The 23,424-nt window shown below is 42.5% G+C and overlaps 1 protein-coding gene across 2 annotated transcripts in view; it reads right to left on the bottom strand.

Annotated features, from left to right (window-relative positions):
* Nucleotides 1-23,424, bottom strand: part of PSMD5 (proteasome 26S subunit, non-ATPase 5) — a 294,323-nt gene that overhangs the window by 153,095 nt on the left and 117,804 nt on the right. For both annotated transcript variants that reach the window (XM_044057836.1, XM_044057838.1), the window contains 2 exons: nt 18,699-18,808; nt 1,140-1,282 (listed from right to left, as the gene is read on the bottom strand). In XM_044057836.1, coding sequence (XP_043913771.1) covers nt 1,140-1,282; nt 18,699-18,808 — 253 coding nt within the window. The remainder of the gene's footprint in view (nt 1-1,139; nt 1,283-18,698; nt 18,809-23,424) is intronic.

Raw genomic sequence — 23,424 nt, 5'->3', positions numbered from 1 at the left:
CCGTACTTGAGTACCTATGGGAAGCATCTGCCAGTAAAACAGTACTAACCTGATAGCATGTCTTCAGTATGGTGTACTGGGCATCCCACTTCATACTTTCCTAATCAGAAATGATTAATGACTTGTTGTTTTGTTATAGTGCAACTTGCAGATGGAATTACAGGTGTTGAGGTGTTGAGAGATGGTTTCAATCAATATGCGTCTTAAAAACCTGAAATGCAGCTGACAACTCTGAAGAAACCTATATATTTTTATATACAGCAGAAGAAGATGAAATGGGGATGAATATATTTATATGTGTTGTCCTAAATTTTGTGGGGACAAGGATAAAAAATAATCCAGGGCCCAAAATCTACTTAATTCATCATCAGTAACTGCCATGATATGTTAATGACAGCTGTTTTTCTCATGAGTAACATCCATTTAGTGTCTTACACAAATCCAAATTGCAGTGACTTGGAAGTAAGGATGTTTAAGAAGGATGGTACAGGGAACACAATTACTTACTTGGAGAAGGGATTAAGGGAAGAGCCATCGCCCCCATAAAAACAGCTGTCAAAATTACACTTTCATCACAGCATGGTGGATCTCAAAATGGCATGATTCAGAATGTAAACATTCAAGTATCAGTTTTATATCTATTGAAAAGAAAATTTGTCCCTCAAGTCTAAAATTATACCGGTGTTCTAAGGGTAGAGATTTCTATTAATTTGTGGAGAATAACCATGTTTAATAACTGACTTTTCTAATCCATATGTTAAACAGGGTAAGCCCCCTCCTTACTAATGCCCCTTTCAGAGGTAACTCAGCAGGTCTCATCAGGTGACTTGCCCAAAGATCCATCATACATAAGTAGTGACAGAAGAAATCAGGTCAAGCAGAAGAGGACAAAGCTGAACAGCAGCTTGTAGCTTTTACCTACTCTGTTACACCATCAGCTCTACAAGAAAAGGAATGCAACAGGGGCCTTTGATTTTATTTCTTGGCTAAGAACAACATTTATGCAAAATATCCTCTTAGAAACTCCCACATGTGACCAAATGTTTACTAAAATGCATTCGTCAAAATAAAAAAATAAACAAAGCAAACTAATTGTAGTGATAATGACCTCACACAGAAATTATTTTAAATAAGCTTACCAGGCAAGTAGAAGCTTGAGAATGGATCAGACTCTGCACCAATCATCATATTGGATATTTTGTCAATTACTCCTTGTTGAGCAAGGTACTGTCGCCCGTGAATACTGTGTGCGAGTGCAGTCACAGTTTCTATACATGTGGCTCTTTGTGCAAGGAGAAAGCGAGATAGCATTACTCAATTCCTCACATACTGACTTACATAATTTGTAAATTTATCAAAAATGTATTAAATTCTGGCTCCGAGTCAGCATGCAAAATACAGTAAATAAAAAACAAGCACATTTTCAGCAAAAAAAATAAATAAAAAAATAAACACACTTTTAGCAAAAATAAGAACACTTTTAACTTCCAGGAACACTCCTTTTTATCCACTTTATTACTGAGACATCATCAGAAAAAAGACTAATGTAAACCAGTGAGAACCATACATCAAAAATCATTTAAAACATTTAATCAATACAAAATTTCTATGAGTGTAAAATTCAATGACAATAGCTTTTGCAGTTTTCAAAAGCAGTCACTCACCATTGGCTTGCTGTCAGTAAGTTAGGGGCTATGATGTACTAGTTGGCATACCAAATCTTTATACTCCAGAGCTAAATATCTTTGTAAAACAACTCTCTGAACTGGTTCTCATTATTTTTTTTAATGGAAAGTGTTCCCTTTTAATAAAAAAATGTTATTTACAACTTCGCAGCACTAGAATGGGGGCTGCCTTGGCGTCCGCCCTCATACACTTACAACTGTTTAGGAGATATTTTGGAGCTGAATCCATTTACAATGAAACAAAGAATAAATACATGCAAGCAATGGACGTAGGGTGCAGCTTCATGGATGGATGTTGGCAGACTCAAGTTTGTGAATTACATCAGTAATGAGTCTGGCACCTAGTTTGTGATTTTCTTGATGATGTTGCATAACTAAGTGGAGGGGTGGTTCTACTAGAATTACTGGATAGAGAAGACCCTTTTCTAGGAATACATTTTTATTAAGGAAAGTCAACATACTTTTCATGCAACACAAAGTCTCAGGTTAGGAGGCCAAGACAATTGGCTAAGCTTATGGTGTCGTTCAAAGGGGATCCAGTATCTGTCTGTCTGGGATGACATGATTGACAGACCACGATGCTTTGCCAGAGATGGTCTGAACCTGTCGCCCCTGGGATTCAGGTTACTGGCTAAGGCTCTTGCCACCCCTATAGTGCCTTTTTTAGACAAACTTCAAAGGACAAAACCACCAGTGTAACAGGTACAAGCATGCAAAATCTGAAGGTAATGCTACTCAATGCTAGAAGTCTAAACCTCAAAATGCACTCACTCGAGGCACTCCTAAAAATGGAGAACATCGATATCTGTGCAGTAACTGAGACCTGGTTCAAGGCTCCAGAGAGCACCCCTGCAATACCAGGCTACAACTCTTACCACACTTTTTAGCCACCAAACCAGGACCGAAACACTAAAGGTGGAGGAGTGTCAATATTCACCAAGGATATTCACACCACCAGGCTAGTTGGCCAACACAATGTGTCTGAAATTCTCCAAGTGCAACTAACACTAGGTAAGACTGCAATCCAAATTGTAGCTTGCTACAGATCCCCCACCATACCCCAAGATTCTCACTACACCTTTCTAAACATACTGGAAAATATTAAGATAGAACCAAACACCCTAATACTGGGTGATTTTAACTACCCTGCCATTAACTGGGAAAACTACTCATGTCCCAACACCTTTGCGCAACGGTTCTTGGAATTCATAAATTCCAACGCCCTGGATCAACTAATCCATAGTCTCACCAGGGGCTCCAGTATCCTAGACCTGGTCATTACCAACATGGGAAATCAATGCTCCATACCTATGGTCACCCCCTCGTTAGTGAGGTCTGACCATAAGCTAATCACCCTTAACATCCACATCCCACCCCCCCCCCAGTAAAGAAACCACCATAAAAAACTTCTCCAAAGCCAACTTCATGCTACTCAAGTCAGAAGTGACAAACTTCATGACAGCCATGCAGACGGGAACTGACAGTTCAACTGCTGAATCCTACACTAAGGCACTGTATGAGCACATCCACTCATGAATGAATCGTGCCATCCCAAATAGAACCAAAATGCTCTCATCCAAAAAAAGGAAGCCAATCTGGTGGTCCCCTACCATAAACAAACTTTACAACAAAAGGAAGAAACTTTTGCAGAAAAGAGGAAAATCCCAGGATGCAAAAAACTCCCTTACTAGCCTCAGTAAGAAACTGAGATGCCTCATAAAATTCTCCAAAGCTAGTTACGAAAATAAAATTGCCAAAGATTCCAAAGACAACCACAAAGCATTCTATAACTATGTCAAGAATCTAAATGGCAATGCTCAGATCTGCTCTGAGCTAAAACAGAATGGCATTAAATATACTGATCCGAAGGATATTGCCAATATCCTGGCAGATCGATTCAGTGCCAACTTCACCCTCCTCTCACCCCCTAAATGGCCCATCTCAATACCGGAAGATTGCCAAATTCCAGTAATAACGGCCACACAGGTACAAAACGCACTCTCTAAAGCCAAGAATACAGCATCCATGGGACCAGATGACATCCCGGGCTGTGTACTACATGAACTATAATATGAACTGGCACCTCACCCAAGTGTCATGTTTAATCATAGCCTCACCTCAGGTTTCGTGCCCACTGAGTGGCGCAGAGCTACAGTTATCCCAATCCACAAGGGGGGATCCACCTTGGATCCTGGAAACTACCGTCCCATCAGTCTGACAAGCCTTATCTGCAAGGCCATGGAGCGTATTATCATGGAACTTATAAACAAAGACATTGGCAACCTTCAAACACTGGACCCCACCCAGTTTGGGTTTGTGAAGGGCCAATCTTGTCTCCTAAACCTGACTGACTTCTTTGAATCAGTCTCCAGAGCCATGGACAAGGGTAAGGTGGTCCACACAGCCTATCTAGACCTTGCCAAGGCCTTTGACACCATCCCCCACTCTGGAATCATAGATAAACTTACTAAGTTGGGCATTAATCTCTATGTCACCCAATGGGTTGCTAAATGGCTTACTGATAGAACCCACACTGTAAAAGTAGCCGACTCCAAATCCAGCTCCAGACAAGTGACAAGTGGAGTACCTCAGAGTTCAGTCCTGGGGCCGCTCTTGTTTGGCATCTACTTCTCTGAAGTACAGGTCAACACTAAGGGACTCTGGCTAACAAAGTTTGCAGATGACTGCAAACTGGGAGCCATTATTGAATCCCCAAATGATGTGGATACTCTACAAAAGGGCCTTACAGAAACAGATGCTTGGTGCCAGAGCCATGGGCTCAAGCTCAATGCCAAGAAATGTATTGTTATCCCCTTTGGGAAAAAACATGTATCCATGAATTACCATATAGGTGTTAGTACACTAAACACAGAAAGTGTGATAAGAGACTTAGGGACACAGGTGGACAGTGGTCTCACCTTCGATAACCACATCGCCACAACAGTCAGGAAATCCTTCTATGTGGCACACCTCATCACGAAGGGCTTTTCATCCAGAAAAAAGGAGGTCATTGTCCCACTGTACTCATCCCTCATTAGATCCATTATAGAATACAACGCCCCATTTGGTATGTACCTCTCAAGACATCTGCAACAACTGGAAAGGCCTCAGAAATACCTCACTAAAAGAATCACAGGCCTAAAGCAGATGCCCTACGCTGACCGCCTTAAAAAACTCCAGCTATACTCTGTCGCATATTGTCTACTCAGAGGCGATCTCTGCTTAACATACAAGGCCATGTCAAACCCAGAGCTGTTGGACATGCTACACTTAAAGAAATCCCAATCCCTCAGAGCTACACGCCCAGGGATCTAAACCTTGTCATCACAATAAACAAAACATGCTGGAGGGATAGGTTCCTGACCCAGAGACTCCCAGACTCTGGAATAGATTGCCCATACATGTCAAGCAGAGTGCCACTTTGGACCTCTTCAAGAGGAACCTTGACGATTGGATGGGAGAAAGGAAATTCACCCCAGGGATCACGTCAGTCGCCCTGCTAGACAGGGGTCCAGGAAAGTAAATAATGTGGGAAGAAATAGCCAGGGAATTGTTATGGCTAGGCTTGTATAGGCCCTAGGGCTGATAGCCTAGTACCAACCTATGAACCTATGAACCATCATGTTTCATTTATTTGTTGGAGGTTTTACATTCTTGGTTCTATTATTGGTGGAGATACTGAACTTGCAGAGAAACAAGATGTTTAGAGAGATCTGCTCCACATTCTACCTATAGTACTGCATATCACATCACTCAGTTCAAGATCTCAAAAACCTATGTTTTAACAGAAACAAAATATAATATCTATATTAAAACATAAGCAAAAAGTATCATCTCTCACTAAAATTCTCTAACTATATAGCTCGGTGAATGATCTCAACAACATTAAAATAATTATAAAAAAACTCACATAAAATACATTCATGGCAACCAAAGACATGTCAGCAAGAGGGGTATTTTGCATGATTTTAAGTTTTTAATTATTGATCATTTGTCTCAGAATGGATATTTAGGCAACTTTAGTAATACCACTGAGAATTCTGAGTTACGATGGATAATTACCCTCGGAGCGCACAGAGGGTCTGGACTAAATGAGCATGTTCTCCTTAAGTTGGTACTGAAATCATGGATATTGCTTAGACCTGTGGTTGCCATGAATGTTTCTTAGTTTCTTATTTATTTAGTTTATTTTACATTTATTAAGATGTCCTTAATGAAAGAAGTCTGACAGGGCACTTGTTTTAGGTATACATTTTTATGTGAGTTTTTATAAGTATTTCGTTTAATGTTGTTAAGATTATTCATCGAGCTATAATCAGAGAATTTTAGGGAGAGATGATACTTTTTGCTTATGTTTTAATATAATATACTTTGTGTTAAAATACAGGTTTTTGTGATCTTGAGCTGAATGATATAATATGCAGTACTATAGGTAGAATGTGGAGCAGGAGCAGATTGCTTTAATTTTGATGGCAGTCACACAGATGCATTGTAATTATCATTTAGGGCATGTGATTGGTTGGTACTGCATTCCTCACTTGGCAACTATGACTGCTTTATATTTTTATTGGTTGTTAATTTTGAATGGATTTTTTTGCCTTGTATTTATATGAGATTGATTTTAATGATATTATATGATCTGAAGAAGCATCTAGTTTTAACCTGAAAGCACTCACCATTGCAATTGCATATTCAAGTGCAGTTTCTGTGCCGATTAGATATTATTTAACAGCCGTGTTTCAGTGCCCAATTTATATTACTTTTGAAAATTAAAAATATGTAAAAAAAAAAAAAAAAAACACACACACACATCATTTATTGTATAACTTAAAGGGACAATCCCAGAGTCTAAAATTCTGACCAAAAGAAAATTGTCCTGATACCTATATCAGCTGTCACCACCCAATTACCATGTCATCATCAACGCTACTCCTAGTTTTAATTCACTTTATGCAGCATGCAGCCCTGTTTTCATTCCCAGTGGTGAGCACAATTAACAATATTCAGTTGCTGTCAAAGCTTTCAGTCCCCGATCACTGGGAAACAATAAGGTTATTACATTTTTCTGTGTGTTTGTGGTGGAGGCTGGTTATACAAGACTGTTAGTATTTACTTTTTATGCAGTCATCAAAAAACGTATCTTAATTGTGCAGCTCTTTATTTCCTTTATTTATTCTGGATAGTATAACTGCAAGCAGTATACTCAAAAGAATACAGTTTTGTGAATTCATACTTCAAGTGAAGTCATGAAATTCCTACAAGGCTACTTTTCTCTGAGGATAAAAAGCACAGGTGAAACTAATGAATGACTCAGTGAGAGCTGCTGTGTGTATGTCTGTGCACTTTGTGTATGTGCATATCTATATAAGTCTGTATACCAAACAGTTGGACATGTAAAAAAGTGGTTCTATGGGTCTCCAACAATTACATTTCAAAGGACAACATGTCCAGCAATAGTGATAATGGAGTCTTCCATGGTTACACCAATCACCTTTTGCTACAAGGCCACCATCATACCTAAAATGGTGCCCTGGTAGTCACCTGTGACTAGTAGGGCACCATTTTAGGGATGATGGTCAAGGCCTATAAATTACTTCATACAAAAAAACAAAATTAATTTGGTCCACTGTTCACAGTCCATGCACGCAGGTCAGAGTCATACGAAAGTTAGGTCAAGGAGACTGAGTGGAGATTAATGTTAGCTGGCATAGTTAGACAGTACCTACATTAGAGGCAGCATGGCAGGACAGAAAACAGAAAAAGAGAAATAAGTGCAGTAGTAAATCAACAGATGTGAAGAGAAAGCAGATCACAGTGCTCATGTTACTGACATTGTCCACTGCTCTCAGAAAAGCACAAGGAAAGTAAGAGATGGCAATAAAGCACTTCTCTGGCATACAGTTTAGCGGAATTATGACGGTTGGGAATGGTCATAAAGGAATATTAACAATATTTTTTTCTTAACGGGACTGGGGACTGGTACAAAATGCTTTTCAACTATGACCCCATTGAAAGACACAATATTTACAGACCTACTTGGTGTCATTACTTCAAATCTGCAAACATTTCAGAATGATCTGCCAAGTAAAGTGCAAATATATGCGAGGATGTCTGAATATTAAAACTAAAGCAAGTTAGTTTGTACATCAAAATTAAACAGCAGTGAACTACAAACGTTTTCAACAATGACAGGGCACAAAACATGTACATTTTAATTAGAGGTGCCACTGTTAGTATTATAAAAATACGTACAACATCTTCAGTGTGTAGCAACATTTTAAAGATCATAAATGCATCCCGTCTACAGTATACTCATTTTGGGATAGAGTCCATATGAAGCATTAAAGAGAGATGAACTTAAAGGAATATTTATAGGCATCAGTGAGATGTTACCTTAGACTGATACAATAGCTGGTACAGCACTATTAATTCTGGATATCATGCATTAAAGGATTTCAAGATGATGGTACAATTTTTGAAAGGGCCCTTTCTGTTGCAGTGATGATACATTATTTAAGAGTTTTAAGTCTGCAGTGACTTGTTCAAGTTTCTGGCTTCATGGCAAATGTAGGGCAATATGCCATGTGCAACAAGAATTAAGTAGTTGCAATGTCCTAGCAGTTACCTTTACCAAGTTTTTTTTGAGAGATACACTGATTGACGTAAAGTAGGAAGGAAAGAAATTAATAAACATATTCTGTTAATAAGAAGTTATGTACCTACCATAACGTTCCATGTTAGTTGTCTTCTCTCGCCTTCTTTCTTGCTTGATGGGTTCGGAGCCGATCCCTCGGCTCCGACTCGGCACTTGCTAAGCTCGAGAGTCACTTTTACCAGCTCGAGGCAGCCCCATATCCCATGATGCAAGGCGGTAAGTACCCAGATCTCGTTTGATGACAAAGGGCAATAGCACCAAGCATAAAATACTTCCAAAAGGAAGAAAGAAAACTTACAGATGGAAGAAGGACCAGGTCTGAATGGTCTTCAGCATAACAGTTTCTTATAACAAGGTCTGTCCAGGCCAGGGGGAAGGAGGGAGGGTCGCAAGAAAGAAGGCAGAGAAGACAACTAACATGGAACGCGTTATGGTAGGTACATAACTTCTTAATGTTAAGTTGTCAATCTCGCCTTCATTCTTGCTTGATGGGACCGCGTCCTAGCACCTCTATCCTGGGTGGCTCAATGGAACAAACTCTTGAGGACTGTAGAGCCAAAACTGGCTCTGTCCCTGGAGGCCAAGTCCAATTTGTAATGGGAAACAAAAGTGTGAGGAGTGGCCCAAGTGGCCGCTGCACAAATAGTGTCTAAAGGAAGTCTAGCTTGAAAAGCTGTAGAAGTAGCTAAGCTCCTAGTTGAATGTGCTTTAGGTTTTGAGCACAGCTGTTTTCCCCTGAGCAGATAAATTTCAGAGATGACCAAGAAAGCCATCTGGACAAGGTCACTTTAGAAACAGGAAGGCCTTTTTATTATCCGCATAGGAAACAAAGAGTTGATCAGATTTTCTAAATTTTTTGTTCTGTCCAAATAATATCTAAGTTGACGGTGGACATCAAGATAATGTAGCTTTTGTTCAGCTCTATCTGAATAGTTAGGGAAAAATACAGGAGATCAATGGATTGATTCAAATTGTTCTTTGAAGCGACCTTAGGCAAAAAGGTTGGGTTAGTTCTCAAAGATACTCTGTCTTTGTGAAAACCAAATAGGGGGTCGAACCGAAGAGCATGAAGTTCAGACACCCTCCTGGCCGATGTAATAGCCACTAGGAATAAAGTTTTCCAAGAAAGATATTTCAGGGAACAAGAAACAGCTGGCTCGAAGGGGAAGAATCAAGGATGTCAGCACTAAATTTAGATCCCACTGAGGAGGAGGATTCCTGATTGGAGGCTTTAGTAGGAAAATTCCTTTCAAGAAGGCCCTGCAGAGCCTATGGGACATAATATTATGATCTGCTATCCCGACATGAAAATTGGAAATAGCAGCCAATTGAACTCTGACTGTGGAAGAAGAGGAGCCTGCATGAAAAATCTCTGCTAAGAAGTCCAGGACTGCCTGAACAGGGGCAGTAAAGGATCAATATTCTTGGCCTTAGCCCAATAAGAGAAACGTTTCCATTTGCTTGTATAAATCCTCCTGGTAGAGGATTTTAGCGGTTACTATGATGTCTCTAACTGGGTTAGAGATCAAAGGAAGCCTGGCTAAGGAAGGAAGTGGAGCAACCATGCTGTGAGGTTGAGAGAAGGTATTGACCGGTGCAGCTGACCCGATTGGTGAATCAGAAGATCTGGCACTGGGTCCAGATGCCACGGCTGCACCAAAAGGTGATGATGGAGGAACGGGAACCAAACTTGTCGAGGCCAGTAAGGGGCAATGAGAATCAATTTGGCTCTCAAAGGGGTAGCTTTCTGGATAACATGAGGGATCAGAGGAAATGGAGGGAAGGCATAAAGAAGTCCCTGGGGCCAATCCTGGGTCAGAGCGTCTCTGGGGGGATGGCCTGATAGAGGGAAGAGGCAGAAGAAGTCTGGACATTTGCTGTTTTGGGGAGTAGCAAAAAGATCGCAACATGGACGACCCCATTCCAGAAAAATCTCTTCCGCTATAGATTGCTTGAGAGACCACTCGTGAGGCATGAGAATAGCTCTGCTCAATCTGTCCGCTACAATGTTGGTTTTCCCAGGGATATGCGTTGCTACCAGAAACCGATGAGAGGAGATCGCCCACTGCCATAGTCTGAGCGCTTCTCGACACAAGGGGTAGGACTTGGTTCCGCCCTGTTTGTTGATATACCAAACTACAGACATGTTGTCTGTGTGGACTGCAATTGTCCCTACGGGAAGAAAGTAGTTGAGGGCTTGCAACGTTAAAAGCACTGCTCTCATCTCCAGGACATTTATGTGCAGATGGTACTCGAACGGCTGCCACGTCCCATGAACCATCCTGCCCTGATAATGACCCCCCCACCCGATCAAGGAGGCATCCGTGGTGACAGTGGCTATCGGAGATGGGGGTACAAAGTACCTGCCTTGGTGAACCTGAGGAGATGTGATCCACCAAGCAAGATGCTCTTTGCAAGTCTGTGTCACCAGAATCTGGTGACGCATTGGAAGTTGTTGGTATGACCATTGTGTGAACAGCATCCACTGAAGAAGGCGCATGTAGAATCGAGCCAGGAAGAAGAGTAATGGCCGCAGCCATGAGACCTAATACCTTTAGAACCATTCTGGCCTGTACTTTCTTGTTGGCCAGAATGATCCTGACATGACTCTGAATGTCTGAAACTCTTTGATCTGTAAGGGTAGCTGACATCCGAACAGTGTTTAAGTTTGCCTATGAAGGTAATAGACTGGCAGGGCGATAAGGATGACTTTTCGAAGTTGATCGAGATGCCCAAATGAGATCAAAGATTTATTGTGTAATCCCTGGCTTGTATAAGCTGATGCCTGGTGGTGGCTGACAGGAGCCAGTCGTCGAGATACGGAAACACCTGGAATCCTTGACGTCTCAGGTGAGCCGTGACCACTGCCATGCATTTGGTGAACACTCTGGGGGCTGTAGTGAGACCAAAGGGCAGGGCTCTGAAATGGAAATGACTGGACCCCAGCCGAAAGCGGAGAAATCTCCTGGAGCGTCTGTGAATTTTGATGTGATAGTACGCATCCTGAAGATCTATTGAGCACATCCAGTTGTCCTTCTGTAAGAAGGGCAGAATTGACTGAAGAGTGACCATTCGGAATCTTGTCTTCCTGACAGACTTGTTGAGTCTGCTGAGATCCAATATTGGTCTCCAGTCTCCCGTCTTTTTGGGGACCAAAAAGAACCTTGAGTAGATTCCGGCTCTGAATGGTCTGTTGTAACTGGCTGAATGGCTCTTTTTTGCAGTAGTTTTGAGACTTCTAACTCTGCAATTTCCCTTAGACCGGGTGGTACATCTGGAAGAGAATTTGAGGGGAAAGGACTTTCCTCGAAAGGAATTATGTAACCCTTGGATATGATCGACTGTACCCATCTGTCTTGAGTGAGGGAATGCCAGGCTTCTGGGTACAGTGATAATCTTCCCCCGACTGCCTCCAAGGAGGGACAGCCGGGCAACATCTCAGGGATGCTGAAAGGGCTTGTCAGAGAGAGGCTCTCTGTTTCCCTGGTTTTTTGGACCCCCTCTGCCTCTAGAGCGGCGCCTGTTGTTGTTACCCCCTCTGCCTCTAGGGGTAAACTGACCACGTGAATCCGGCGTGACTCCTTGGGATTTACGGAACCACATTTTTCCACCTTTCTGTCCTTTGGGATAAGGTCTAGAAGGGGTGGAAAATCCGACTCCTACAGCAGAAAGAGTCTTGCCGTCCTGTTCGCACCTGGTCAAAGTTTCCTTCACCTGAGGGCCAAACAAAGCTGACCCATCAAAGGGAGAATTTGTGAAGGACGCCTTGAAGGGATCTGCAAAATCACATAGCTGCATCCAGGCTTGGCGTCTAAGAGCCACACCTGTACCTGCGGCTCTACTCGCTCCATCAGCAGCATAAGATATTAGCCGCATGGAGGAGTTTGCAATGGAATTAAGGGTTCCTAGCTGCGAAGCAATCTTTTCTTGAGCTCCTGCAGCTGTAGGATCCTGTACTACTTCACCCAGCTCCTTAAGGATATCCCTCTGGAGTCTGGTGAAGTGACATAGGTAATTCAGCGAACGCATAGCAAAGGTCGCTGAGGAAAACATCCGCCACTGCACCTATCCATGGTCCTAGAGTCCTTATTAGGAGGATGGATGGGCACGGAAGGATCTGCAAGTTCCTTCTTGGTGGCCGCAGCCACCACCATGGCATCAGCGGGACACCCTTAGTGAGGAATTGCTTGTCACCCGGGCAGTGATAAATTTTGAAGGCCTCCTAGGGACTGGCTCTACAGAGTCAGGAGCTGCCCACGCCTTCGGGCAATAACCTGCATAAGGGGTCGAAGGCGGAGACACCCAGGAGGTGGAGGGCCGAGATCCAAACGCCTCTAGGTATACTGACTCATCCTCAGAGGGATTGTTGGTGGGCCAGTTTCCCTCTGTTTAAGGAGTTCTAGGATGTCTGAGAAAGAGACATCCTCAGAGGGGATCTAGGGATCCCTCTGACTCATCAAAGTCAGTATCCAAGTGACAGACTCGGGGAGTCTACATGTTTCCTCTTACAAGTCCTCTTCCTAGGAGGATCTCCCGAAACATCAGGAGAATCCTCGGAAGAGGGGAAATTCCCAATGGGGAAACCTGAGGCGGAGGATCTCTGGGTCCTGTAGCAAGAGAAGTGGCAGAGATGTCAACAGGCACTATAGAGGGAGGAGCTACGGAACAGACTGCTGACTGATACCAGTGGCCAGCACACTCTTCATCACCTCGAATGCTCCCTCCCAGGCAGGTCCGAGAGAACCCGTTCAAGAACTAGGAACTCCAGGGACCACCGAAGGGAAGTCTCCGAGGCAGATGTCGGAGCCGAGCTCACCAAGGCCGAGGCTCCAAGGGAAGAGCGGGTTCGGACAAGGGTCCGATGCCACTCACCCCTCGGAGGAGACCATGGAAGCCCGACCACGAATCCCTCTAAGGAAGGTCTCAAGAGGAGATAAGAGTAGAGGCTGAAGGAACAGAAGGGGTATCTGTCCTCCAGCCGTAGCAGTAACCATTCGAAGACTCCAACTCCAAGCTCTGGGGTAGAGTTGAAGGAGGAACTGTAACGGGTGTGGACCAACAGTCGCCTGTTGAGACGGACTATGTAACATTTGGGCCAGTACCTGTGACTTAAGTAATCTGCTGACCACTCTCTAGGTCATGGTCTGAAAGTCTGGATGACCTTGAAGATCGGCTCCGATGGCTCCGTTCGAAAGGAGAGGTGAAGCCGAGCCGAAAGTATCGGCTCCAAGGAAGGAGACCTCGACCTCTTCCTGGAATGAGCCATCGGAACCGATACTATAGATCCTGTCGGAGCCGAAGACTTATCGGAGCTGACAGGAAGCTCGCATCGGCTCCAGCCAGAGCCGATACAGCCACAAAGTAACGGTGTCGGAGCCGATCGGAGCCGACACCGATGCCTGTGCCACATGGTGGTCGGAACCGATCGGAGCCGACACGAGTGGTCGATGCAGAATCGGCACCGATAGCCATCGGTGCAGAAGGCTTAGTTAAGCCAGAATCGGCTCCAGCCGGGCGATCTCGACTCAGAACGAGTCGGAGCCGAGGCCGCAGGCTTAGACACAGAAGCCTGGGCCTTGGAAGATTTGGCTGATTTAGATGGAGCCGACTTAGCCGGAGAGCCCTCCGGCTTAAGAAGGCCCCTAAGTATCAGCTTGTTTCGTCTTTCCTGCAGGACTCTCTGGCTGAAGGAATGACAAATAGCACAGGAGTCCTGCAGGTGAAGAGGCCCCAGGCAATACAGGCAAGAAGTGTGACCGTCTGTCAGAGACATCTTCTGACAGCACGAGTCACACTTCTTAAAGCCTGAGACCCTCTCCTTTGACATGGTGCTACACAACACACACACACACCAGTCAAAGAATTAAATTAAATAAAATACCAAAAAGGTATTACTAGAAAAACACACACACACACCCTAACAGGGGGGGGATGGGATGGGTAAAGTTTGACTAAAAAAAATTAGAAGAGACAGGGAATTTCTGTCAGAAAATCTATATAATTAACTTAAAACTAAAAATTAAAGGGTTTTTAGCAAAAAGGGGCTTAAATATCAAAGTAGTGAATCACTTACCAGGAGCTGGTAAAAGGAGGACCTCATAAGCGAAGCGGCAAACGAGATCTGGGTACTTACCGCCTTGCATCATGGGATATGGGGCTGCCTCGAGCTGGTAAAAGTGACTCTCGAGCTTAGCAAGTGCCGAGTCGGAGCCGAGGGATCGGCTCCGAACCCATCAAGCAAGAATGAAGGCGAGATTGACAACTTAACATTAGTAGTTTTCATAATGGATGCATTGCATTCAACAGTTTAAGGGCAAGCCGACAAAGGATATCAAAGGATATATTCCAGTTAAGCTACAAAAACTTTGAACACCTGCAGCTTTTCTGGACTGTATACACTGGATGTTTTGGTACCTGGCAACACGAGACTCTGATGCACAAGAGAAAGTTGGGGGACCAGCAGACCTTGTCTAGCCCTCCTCGAGAAAAAGCTGACACTGGTCAAAGGATGTGTACATGGAAGGAGTAAATGATCACAAGACTCTGCTGCCTTATTTCCTAAGATCCAAAAAACTATGACGATGGTTTGCAAAATAAAGCAATGCTGGTGGGCATATATTTATTTATTTATTATTTATTTGGCATTTGTTGACCGGGAAAGTCCGAATGGGTCAGGAACCCATTTTCAGCGGAGGCCTGCAGAGAAAAGCTCCACAAACAAGTACAGTTAACAATATATAAAACATTTGAGAGAGCATTGGTACAATGGTCATTTTAATTTACAATAGAGAAGTGCAAAGTAAATATCTGCGATTTAAAAACAAAAAGTAAAACATTTCTTTAACATTTTCATTTGAGAATTATAAAGTAAAAACCTCCTTTGACAGGTGTAGGTAACATGGTCATTTCATTTACATACAGGTGAATAGTTTGCAGTGTTAGAAGATAACTTAAATGGTATAAAAGCAGTTAGGTTTGAAAGTCTGAAATTATTGGCAGCTTTTAGGAGGCAAGTTGGTTAGTATATCTAATCTGAAATGTTGGAAGGCTAGAGGTATTGTTCTAAACAGAGGTAGTCTAGCTGAGGTGGATGTTTGCAGTGTAGTTTACGTAGTCGGTAGGTAAATCTTTGTAGACTACAGATAGAAGAATGCAAAGATTAAAAGGAATGACTAATGAGTGGGATTTGAAGGTAGTCAGACAAAAAGAAGGGATAGTTTAAAGAGGGGAGGAGGGGAGTATAGAGGAGGAAGGAAAGAAAAAAAAAGTATTTATGGAATGGAAGGAGGGGTGGATAGGAGGTGGAGTGGAAACATAGTTCCTGGGTTTAATTGAAGCAGGTGCAGATGTTTGTTTCTAGGAAGTGTTTTTTTTAGTGCGAGTCTGAAATGTTTGTGGTTAGATGCTGTCCTAATATCTGATGGTAAGTCATCCCAGAGTTTTGCTACTGTGTAGGAATATAGACATTGTCCGGCTTTTTTTTTTGGCTTATGTAGAGTTTTTAGTTGTTTGTCTTCAGATCGGAGGGTCCTTGTGGGTAACAAAGATTTGGGAAGAGAGTTAAGTGATGGGCAAGTATGGGGTTGAAATAGTGTGCCATATACAGTTGTTGGAGGTGTAAGAGGTGTAGTAGTTGGAGCCAGTTAAGGGTTTGGAGAACTATGCAGTGATAAGTATTGTGGGGTGCATTTATAGCAAATTTGGTGATCTTATTGTAACAGGATTCCAATTTGTTTTTTAGGGTAGTCTGGATGTTTGTCAAAATGGAGGCAGCATAGAGGAGAGAGTGATCTTATGATTATAGTTGTCGGTTATTTGACTAAAACCTTATGCAGGTGTTGAGTAGTAGCTAGTTAGGAACTGGAAAACAGACTGTGTACTAGCACAAAAAGTGATTAAAAAAAAAAGGCAGGAAAGTAAAATTGTGTAAAATCTTACCATAACAGTAGATGCCCTTCTCTTCACTGCTGTAGTATTCTTTACCAAAGGGACTCCCTGCCAAGGGTAACCCAATGTCCGGCCAATACACCAAAGCCTTATGATTTTATAGACATTGTACATCACATTTATGCTCCCCACTCAAAGCATAGGGCATAAAGGTGGTGTACAGACATACATACCTCAGAAATGAAAACCCCAGGAGGAACAACAATCCAAGGAAATAGGAAGAACATGTGCATCCAGAAGAAGAAAGAAAAAAAAACAGAGCAGAGGGGGGAGGGGGGAAAGAGTGAATTCAGCAACAGTGAAAAGAAGGACATCTACTGTTATGGTAAGATTTTACACAACTGTACTATGTCCTTCCATATCACTGTTGCAGTATTCAGAACCTAAGGGAAAGAAGAACAGCTCAAGAGGAAACTTGAGAGGTGGAAGGCCCAAAACAGCTCTCAAAAAACATGCAGGATAGCTCTGGCAAAGCCAGCTCTTGCTCTGGATGCAACATCCAACTTGTAACGCTTAGTGAAAATATGCACAGAGGTCCAAGTAGCAGCCCCACAGATGGAATTGGTATCGAATCATTTGAAAAAGGCGCCAGAAAAAGCCACAGCCCTGGTAGAATGAGCCTTAACAGAGGCAGAAAGGTGTTTTCTATGAAAGGAGTAACAAAAAGCAAGAAATGGCCTTAGAGATCACTGAGGATAGGTCTGCTTAGAAACAGCCAAACCTAAAGATCTGGGATGAAAGGCAATAAGTTGTTCAGACTTGCGAATGGCCTTAGTCTTATCTAAATAATATGAGCTGTCTATGCAAATCCATGGTATGAAAAACCTTCTTACTAGCAGACTGCAGCGAAGGAAAAAAGGAGAGCAAATTAAAAGACTGATTAAGGGACAATTTGTTAACTTCCCCGACCATAAAAGGAGGATTAGTACGAAAAGACACCCTGTCTCTATGAAAAAACAAAAAAGCAGAAATAGCCATAACAGCCTAGAGTTCAGATACTCTCTTAGCTGAAGTAAGGGCCAAAGGAAGGACAGTATTACATGTACAATGTTGTAAGGAAGCTGAAGCTCCAGGCTCAAAAGGAGCCAGAGTCAAATTTTCAAGTACAAAATGAAGGCCCCAGGAAGGTGGAATACGCTTCCTGGGAGGTTTGATATGAAAGATGCCTTTAAGAAATTGCTTGGTCTAGAGGCCACAGGAGGAGTTAATGGCAGACAAGCAGAAATAGCTGACAGGTGAGCTTTAACAGAAAAATATGCTAACCCAGCATGGAGCAATTCACACATGTAAGAGAGAACCACAGGGATTCTCCACAGAAAGTGGATCCCGGTTATGAGTAAGGCACCAAATAGAAAATCTCTTCCATTTAGACACACAGGATTTCAGGGTAGCAGGTTTCCTGGTCTACTGCAGAATCTTAGGCACGTCCTCAGAAAAAAGGCACCAAAAAGGGATCAAAGCCCTATCGCCCACAATGTTAATTAAAGAGTGGACAAGTGAGAATGGATCAGAGACTCCTGGTCTTGTGCAAGTAGGTCCACCCATGAGTTACCTTGTGGCGATTGCTCCTGGCTAGGTGAAGAAGAAGAAGGAGTGTTCATACCGATGATAAGAGTCCAGACTGGCAGCAAAGACGTTTTGAGGTATGTACATCTGTATGTCACCTTTACGCTCTCTGCCTTGAGCTGGCAGCATATGTGTGACATACATCTATTAAATCATAAGGCTTTAGTATACTGGCTGGATGTTGCGTTACCCTTGTCAGGGAATCCCTGTGATAAAGAATACTTCAACTGTGATATGGAAAGACATCTACAATAGTTTTACCTAATAAGCAAGCTGCTTGAAAGGTAAGGGTATGTGTGCAAAAAATATCAACAGAAAAGAGGTGAAGCATAGATGGAAAGTAAAACAGGGGAGGACTAACATAGGGAGTTTTACTTCACATAAGCTTTTTCTTAAAAAAAAGCCCACAAACTGTCTGTGAAATTTAGAAGACATTTCATTTCACTGTCTACCAAGATTCATGGGAGAAAATATATACTTTTGTAATGGTTTAAATTTAGCTCTGTATATTCGCTTATGTTGTTACTTAAGTTGCTAGACGTGGGGTTTTAAAACTTTTGTTTGAGGATATCAATTATGACAACTTTGTCTGCAACAGCTACACTAAACACATTTCTTAAATATAATGAATGTAATTAATATTTTGAAATGTTTCTTTGTATTTTATTATATTTTTAATAACAAAATCTGTTAAAATTTATCAATAACATTTCGGAGTAGATGGAAGAAGCAAAAACACACAAATGCTAAATAATTTTGCAAAACATAAGTTTAAACGTTTGCGTACTTTTGCAGATTTTCCCAACAACTCACAAGGACAAGAGTGAAAAAAGTTCTAAACTTACCTGATGAGAATGTCATCACCAGTGAGTTCTGTAATTAGCTGTGATATAAATCCACTATTTGCACAATAACCGAGAGAGACAGGTGAAGCATTGGAGATTTCTACAATCAGCTATAAAGATAAAATGTGAAATAAACTGACATGGTGTCATCCTAATAAAATAACTCTTAATACGGTGATATTATTTTCAGTTGTTAAGTCTTAACATTTTTATGAACTAAACTTCGTAATTATAACGAAATCAAAGCAGCTATAATGAAGACTTTCTGTTATATGCCTGCTGAAAAAAACAAACAAAACAAGCAGATTCCAAAACATAGAAAAATAATAAAATACAGCTGCCACTGGTAGAAAAGAGTGCATACTTTAATAATCAAAGTCTACTATGGCTACTGACACAACAGATATTTAGGAATGCTCTACTGAAGTCAGGTGAGAACACTGAAAAATAGTATGCCAGCAGCTGTAATGGCAGTGGCAGATGACACAGAAACATGCTACCTGGAAGAAGCCATGCTTCAAAGATTCCTGCAGGTTACAGTGAAGGGAAGTTAAAAGCAAAACATGGCATTTTAGTTTCATGTATGTAGATATCCTTTTTACCTCTCCAGCCTTACACATTTTACTTTTATTTAACTTCCTAGATTATAAAAACATTTTCCTTCATTATGAAATGCTTACTACTTCTTTAAGTACGATCTAATGGGTAAAACATCTAAATGTGAAATCATCTTAGTCTTTTTATTAAAAAAATGTAGCTTTCATCCATTTATTGTACCTTTCATGCATTTACTGTACTGCCTTGTAACTTTGTCCGTTTAAACATTTGTATTGTATGAGATAGCCTTTCATGCAATTAATTTAATTAGTTTTATATTACAGCCTTTCATGTATTGATTATAATGGTTTTTACATTGACCATTTGCCTCTGTCCCAGGCCATGGCGGAACAGGGTCCTTAAACCAAGTCTACAGACCCAGTTAACAAATTCAACTGAACAGCTGATGTAGAGATTGGGCACTACAACCTAATCTTATAGTATGAAGGACAAGTAGCACATCTGATATCAGAGGATCTACATTACAGTGGGGTATTTAGTGGAAGCAAGCAACTTATACCACACTCATAGTGGAAGCATACGGATTACAGACATAGTACGGCTACTCCTTAGAACACTCTACAGGTATAGCACTTATCCAGCATGCAGCAAGGGCATGGACATTCCTCAAAGATATCACTGCACATCCTTGCCCTTAGGAGATGCTTATAAAACATCAGTTAAATATTCCATGAAAACAGGTGACTATCTAACCTTTACAACGCAAAAGCCATTTATGTCAGCATTAGTCTTACTAAAGTGTGGAGGCAATACTTCAGTTTAGTTGGTGATGAACCACTCAAAGTGATATGCATAACTGAGACAAAAAGGCTCTAACATGTCTGCATGCTCTATAACAAAAACTTTATGTATTATTTCTCACTGACACCATTACTACAGGGGGCCATCCTTCACTTCTGAATACGTCTTAAGATGGAGGAGGATTAGGGGGAACACTTGCTCCCTTTCTAAACAAATTAATGACAATGATACCACAACACCAAAAAAAATAATCGGCTTTTTTCTGGTGTCATTCCAAGGGGATCTAGTATCAGTCTGCATGGGATGACATGGCTGACAGGCCTCGATGCTTTGCCAGAGATGGCCTACACCTCTCACTTCTGGGATTCTGAATTCTGGCCAAGGCTCTTGCATCCCCCAGTGTGCCTTTTTTATGCAATGTCCCATAAACAAATCTTCTAACATAATAGATATGTCAAAAACAAATTGAAGGTCATGCTGCTTAACGCTAGGTGCCTTAACCTGAAAATGCACTCACTGGAGGCTCTCCTCACACTGGAAGATGCCAACATCTGTGCAGTCATGGAAACTTAGTTCAAGGCTAATAACAGCACCCCTGCCTTACCAGGCTATACCTCATTCCAGATATCCTGACCCCAAAATGAGGCTGGGAAGACTAAGGGAGGTGGAGTCTATCTTCATTAACGACAGGCACACCAACAGACTGGTTTGCCAGCATGAACTACTCCTGGTGCAATTGACAGCTGGCAAGATACCCATCCAAGTTATAGCCAGCTATAGACCCCCATCCATGACTCAGGACACCCACCCCTCCTACCTGGACCTACATGACTTCACCAAGGTATCCCCTAACACCCTGATCCTTGGTGACTTCAACTACCCTACCATAGACTAGGGGAACTATTCCTGCATTAATGCACTCACACAAAGAGTCCTTGACTTCATCAGTTCTTATGCACCAAACCAGCTCGTCTCATCCCCCACAAAGGGAGATAACATTCTGGACTTGGTTCTCAAAAACATGGGCGACCGCTACACCACTCCCATAGTAAGTTCTTCCCTGATGACATCAGATCAGATCACGGGTCTGTTTCATTCAAAAGTTTTTATCACGCCCAACCACCCCCCCCCCCCCCCCAGCCGTATCCCGGTCAACAAATGTAAAATAAATAAAATAAAAGCTGAATACAACTTCCTAAGGGAGGGTATCAGTAGCTTCACACCACCGCCCCACTCAGAGGATGCAGACAACTATGCTGAACAGTATGTCAGTGCAGTATACAAGCACCTGTACAACTGCATGGACTCAGCCATACGAAACAGAACTAAAACCTGCTCCTCAAGGAAACACAAACTTATCTGGTGGACATCCTCTATCAAAAGGCTTTACAACAAAAGGAAGAAACCGTTGTCCAAGGGTATAAAAGCACAGATTCCCAACTAGAAAAACTCCCTCCTTAGCCTCAACAAGCAAATTAGATCATTAGTGAAAACCTCCAAAGCCAATTATGAATCAAAACTAACCTGTGAAACAAAAGGAAACAACAAAGCCTTCTGCAGTTATGTCAGGAACCCTCCATAGCAAAGCCCAGGTTTGTTCCGAATGAGTACTTAATGGTACCACTTACACTGATCCTGTTGACTTAGACAACCTGCTAGCAGATAGGTTCAGTGCAAACTTCACCCGCCTGTCCTCCCCAAAGGCCCATTCAACATCCCAGATACTTGCCCCACACCTCATATCTCCATAGATCAAGTGTTAAAGGCCCTATCCAAGGCAAAAAAACACAGCTTCCATGTGACCTGACCGTATCTCAGGCTGTATTCTGCAGCATCTCCAGCAAGAACTAGCTTAGTCATTAAGCACCCTATTCAACCACAGCCGAAGTATAGACTTCATTCCAGCAGAGTGGAGAACTGCCATTGTTATCCCCTTGCACAAAGGTTGTGCCACTACTGTCCCTGGAAACTATCGCCTCATTAGCTTGACAACTCTGATCTGTAAAGCCATGGAGCGTATTATGGACTTTTGGATTCGTCAAGAGCAGATTTTGCCTGTTGAACCTTGTTGACTTTTTGGAGTCTGTCACCAAAGCCCTGGATGAGGGAAAGTCAGTACATACAGCTTACCTTGACTTGGCCAAAGCCTTTGACACAATCCCCCACTCAGGCATCATTGAAAAGCTAACACAACTTGGCATAAATCCCTGTCTCAACAAGTGGATGGCCAACTGACTAACCGACAGGACCCACAAGGTGAGAACAGGCACCTCCACCTCCAACAGGAGACCTGTCACTAGTGGTGTTCCTCAGGGATCTGCTCTGGGACCCCTACTGCTTGACATCTACTTCTCAGAGGTCCAGGCAAAGACAAAAGGCCTATGGCTGACCAAGTTTGGAGATGACTGTAAGTTGGGTGCTGTCACTGACTCCCCAAATGATTTAACATACTACAAGAGGGTCTCACAGCAACAAATGGCTGGCGCCAAAGTCATGACCTTAAGTTAAATGCAAAAAAATGTATCATCATACCATTCGGCAAAACAAGGCCTCTACTGATTACCACATCAACTGCAACACCCTAAGCACACGACCTGTGGAGAGAGACCTGGTTACGGAGGCTGACAGCAATCTCACATTCGACCATTATGTAGTGGCAGTGGTTAGAAAAGCCTTTTTACTTGGTTCATCTCATAAGTAAAGGGAATGCATCCATAAAGAAGGTGGTTATTACCTCTCTGTACACCTCCTTCATTAGGACAATAATTGAGTACAACCCCCTGTTTGGTATGTACCTCTCCAAACACCTGCACCAGCTGGAAAGGCCACAGAAATACCTCCCAAAGAGAATCCATGGTCTCCAATATCTGTCCTATGTGGACAGGCTCAAATTACTATCACTCTACTCTGTATCCTACAGACTGCTCAGAGGTGATCTGTGTCTCGCCTACAAGGCAATCGCAGACCCTGTCCTACAAAAGATGCTCCCGTAAGTCTAACTCTTCATGCATTACCTGCTTGAAAGGCCTAAATCTAATACGCAACTTTAACAAAACCTGCTGGAGAGACGGGTTTGTCTCCCAGAGGCTACTCAGTCTCTGGAATAGAATTTCCACACATGTCAAACAGAGTACGTCGCTGATCCTCTTCAACCACAACCTTCATGAGTGGATGGGAAACCACAAATCTGTCCCAGGGGTTCCACCTGTGTCCCTCATTGATAGAGGTGACAGGTGCTGACTGAGGTTTCTTTTTTTTTTGGGATAAACTCTTGGCTAGGCTTGTAAGGGCCCCAGGGCCTCCGATGATCCCATGAAATACAACAAAAAGTGTCTAGATGGGCAGTTCACTGCCTGAAACAAGTGAG

The sequence above is a fragment of the Protopterus annectens genome, chromosome 16.part0, assembly GCF_019279795.1.
Source record: "Protopterus annectens isolate FY-2018-M chromosome 16.part0, PAN1.0, whole genome shotgun sequence".
Taxonomy (NCBI): domain Eukaryota; kingdom Metazoa; phylum Chordata; order Ceratodontiformes; family Protopteridae; genus Protopterus; species Protopterus annectens.
Note: the sequence above shows the minus strand (reverse complement) of the source record. Positions and strands in the feature narration are given on the sequence as shown.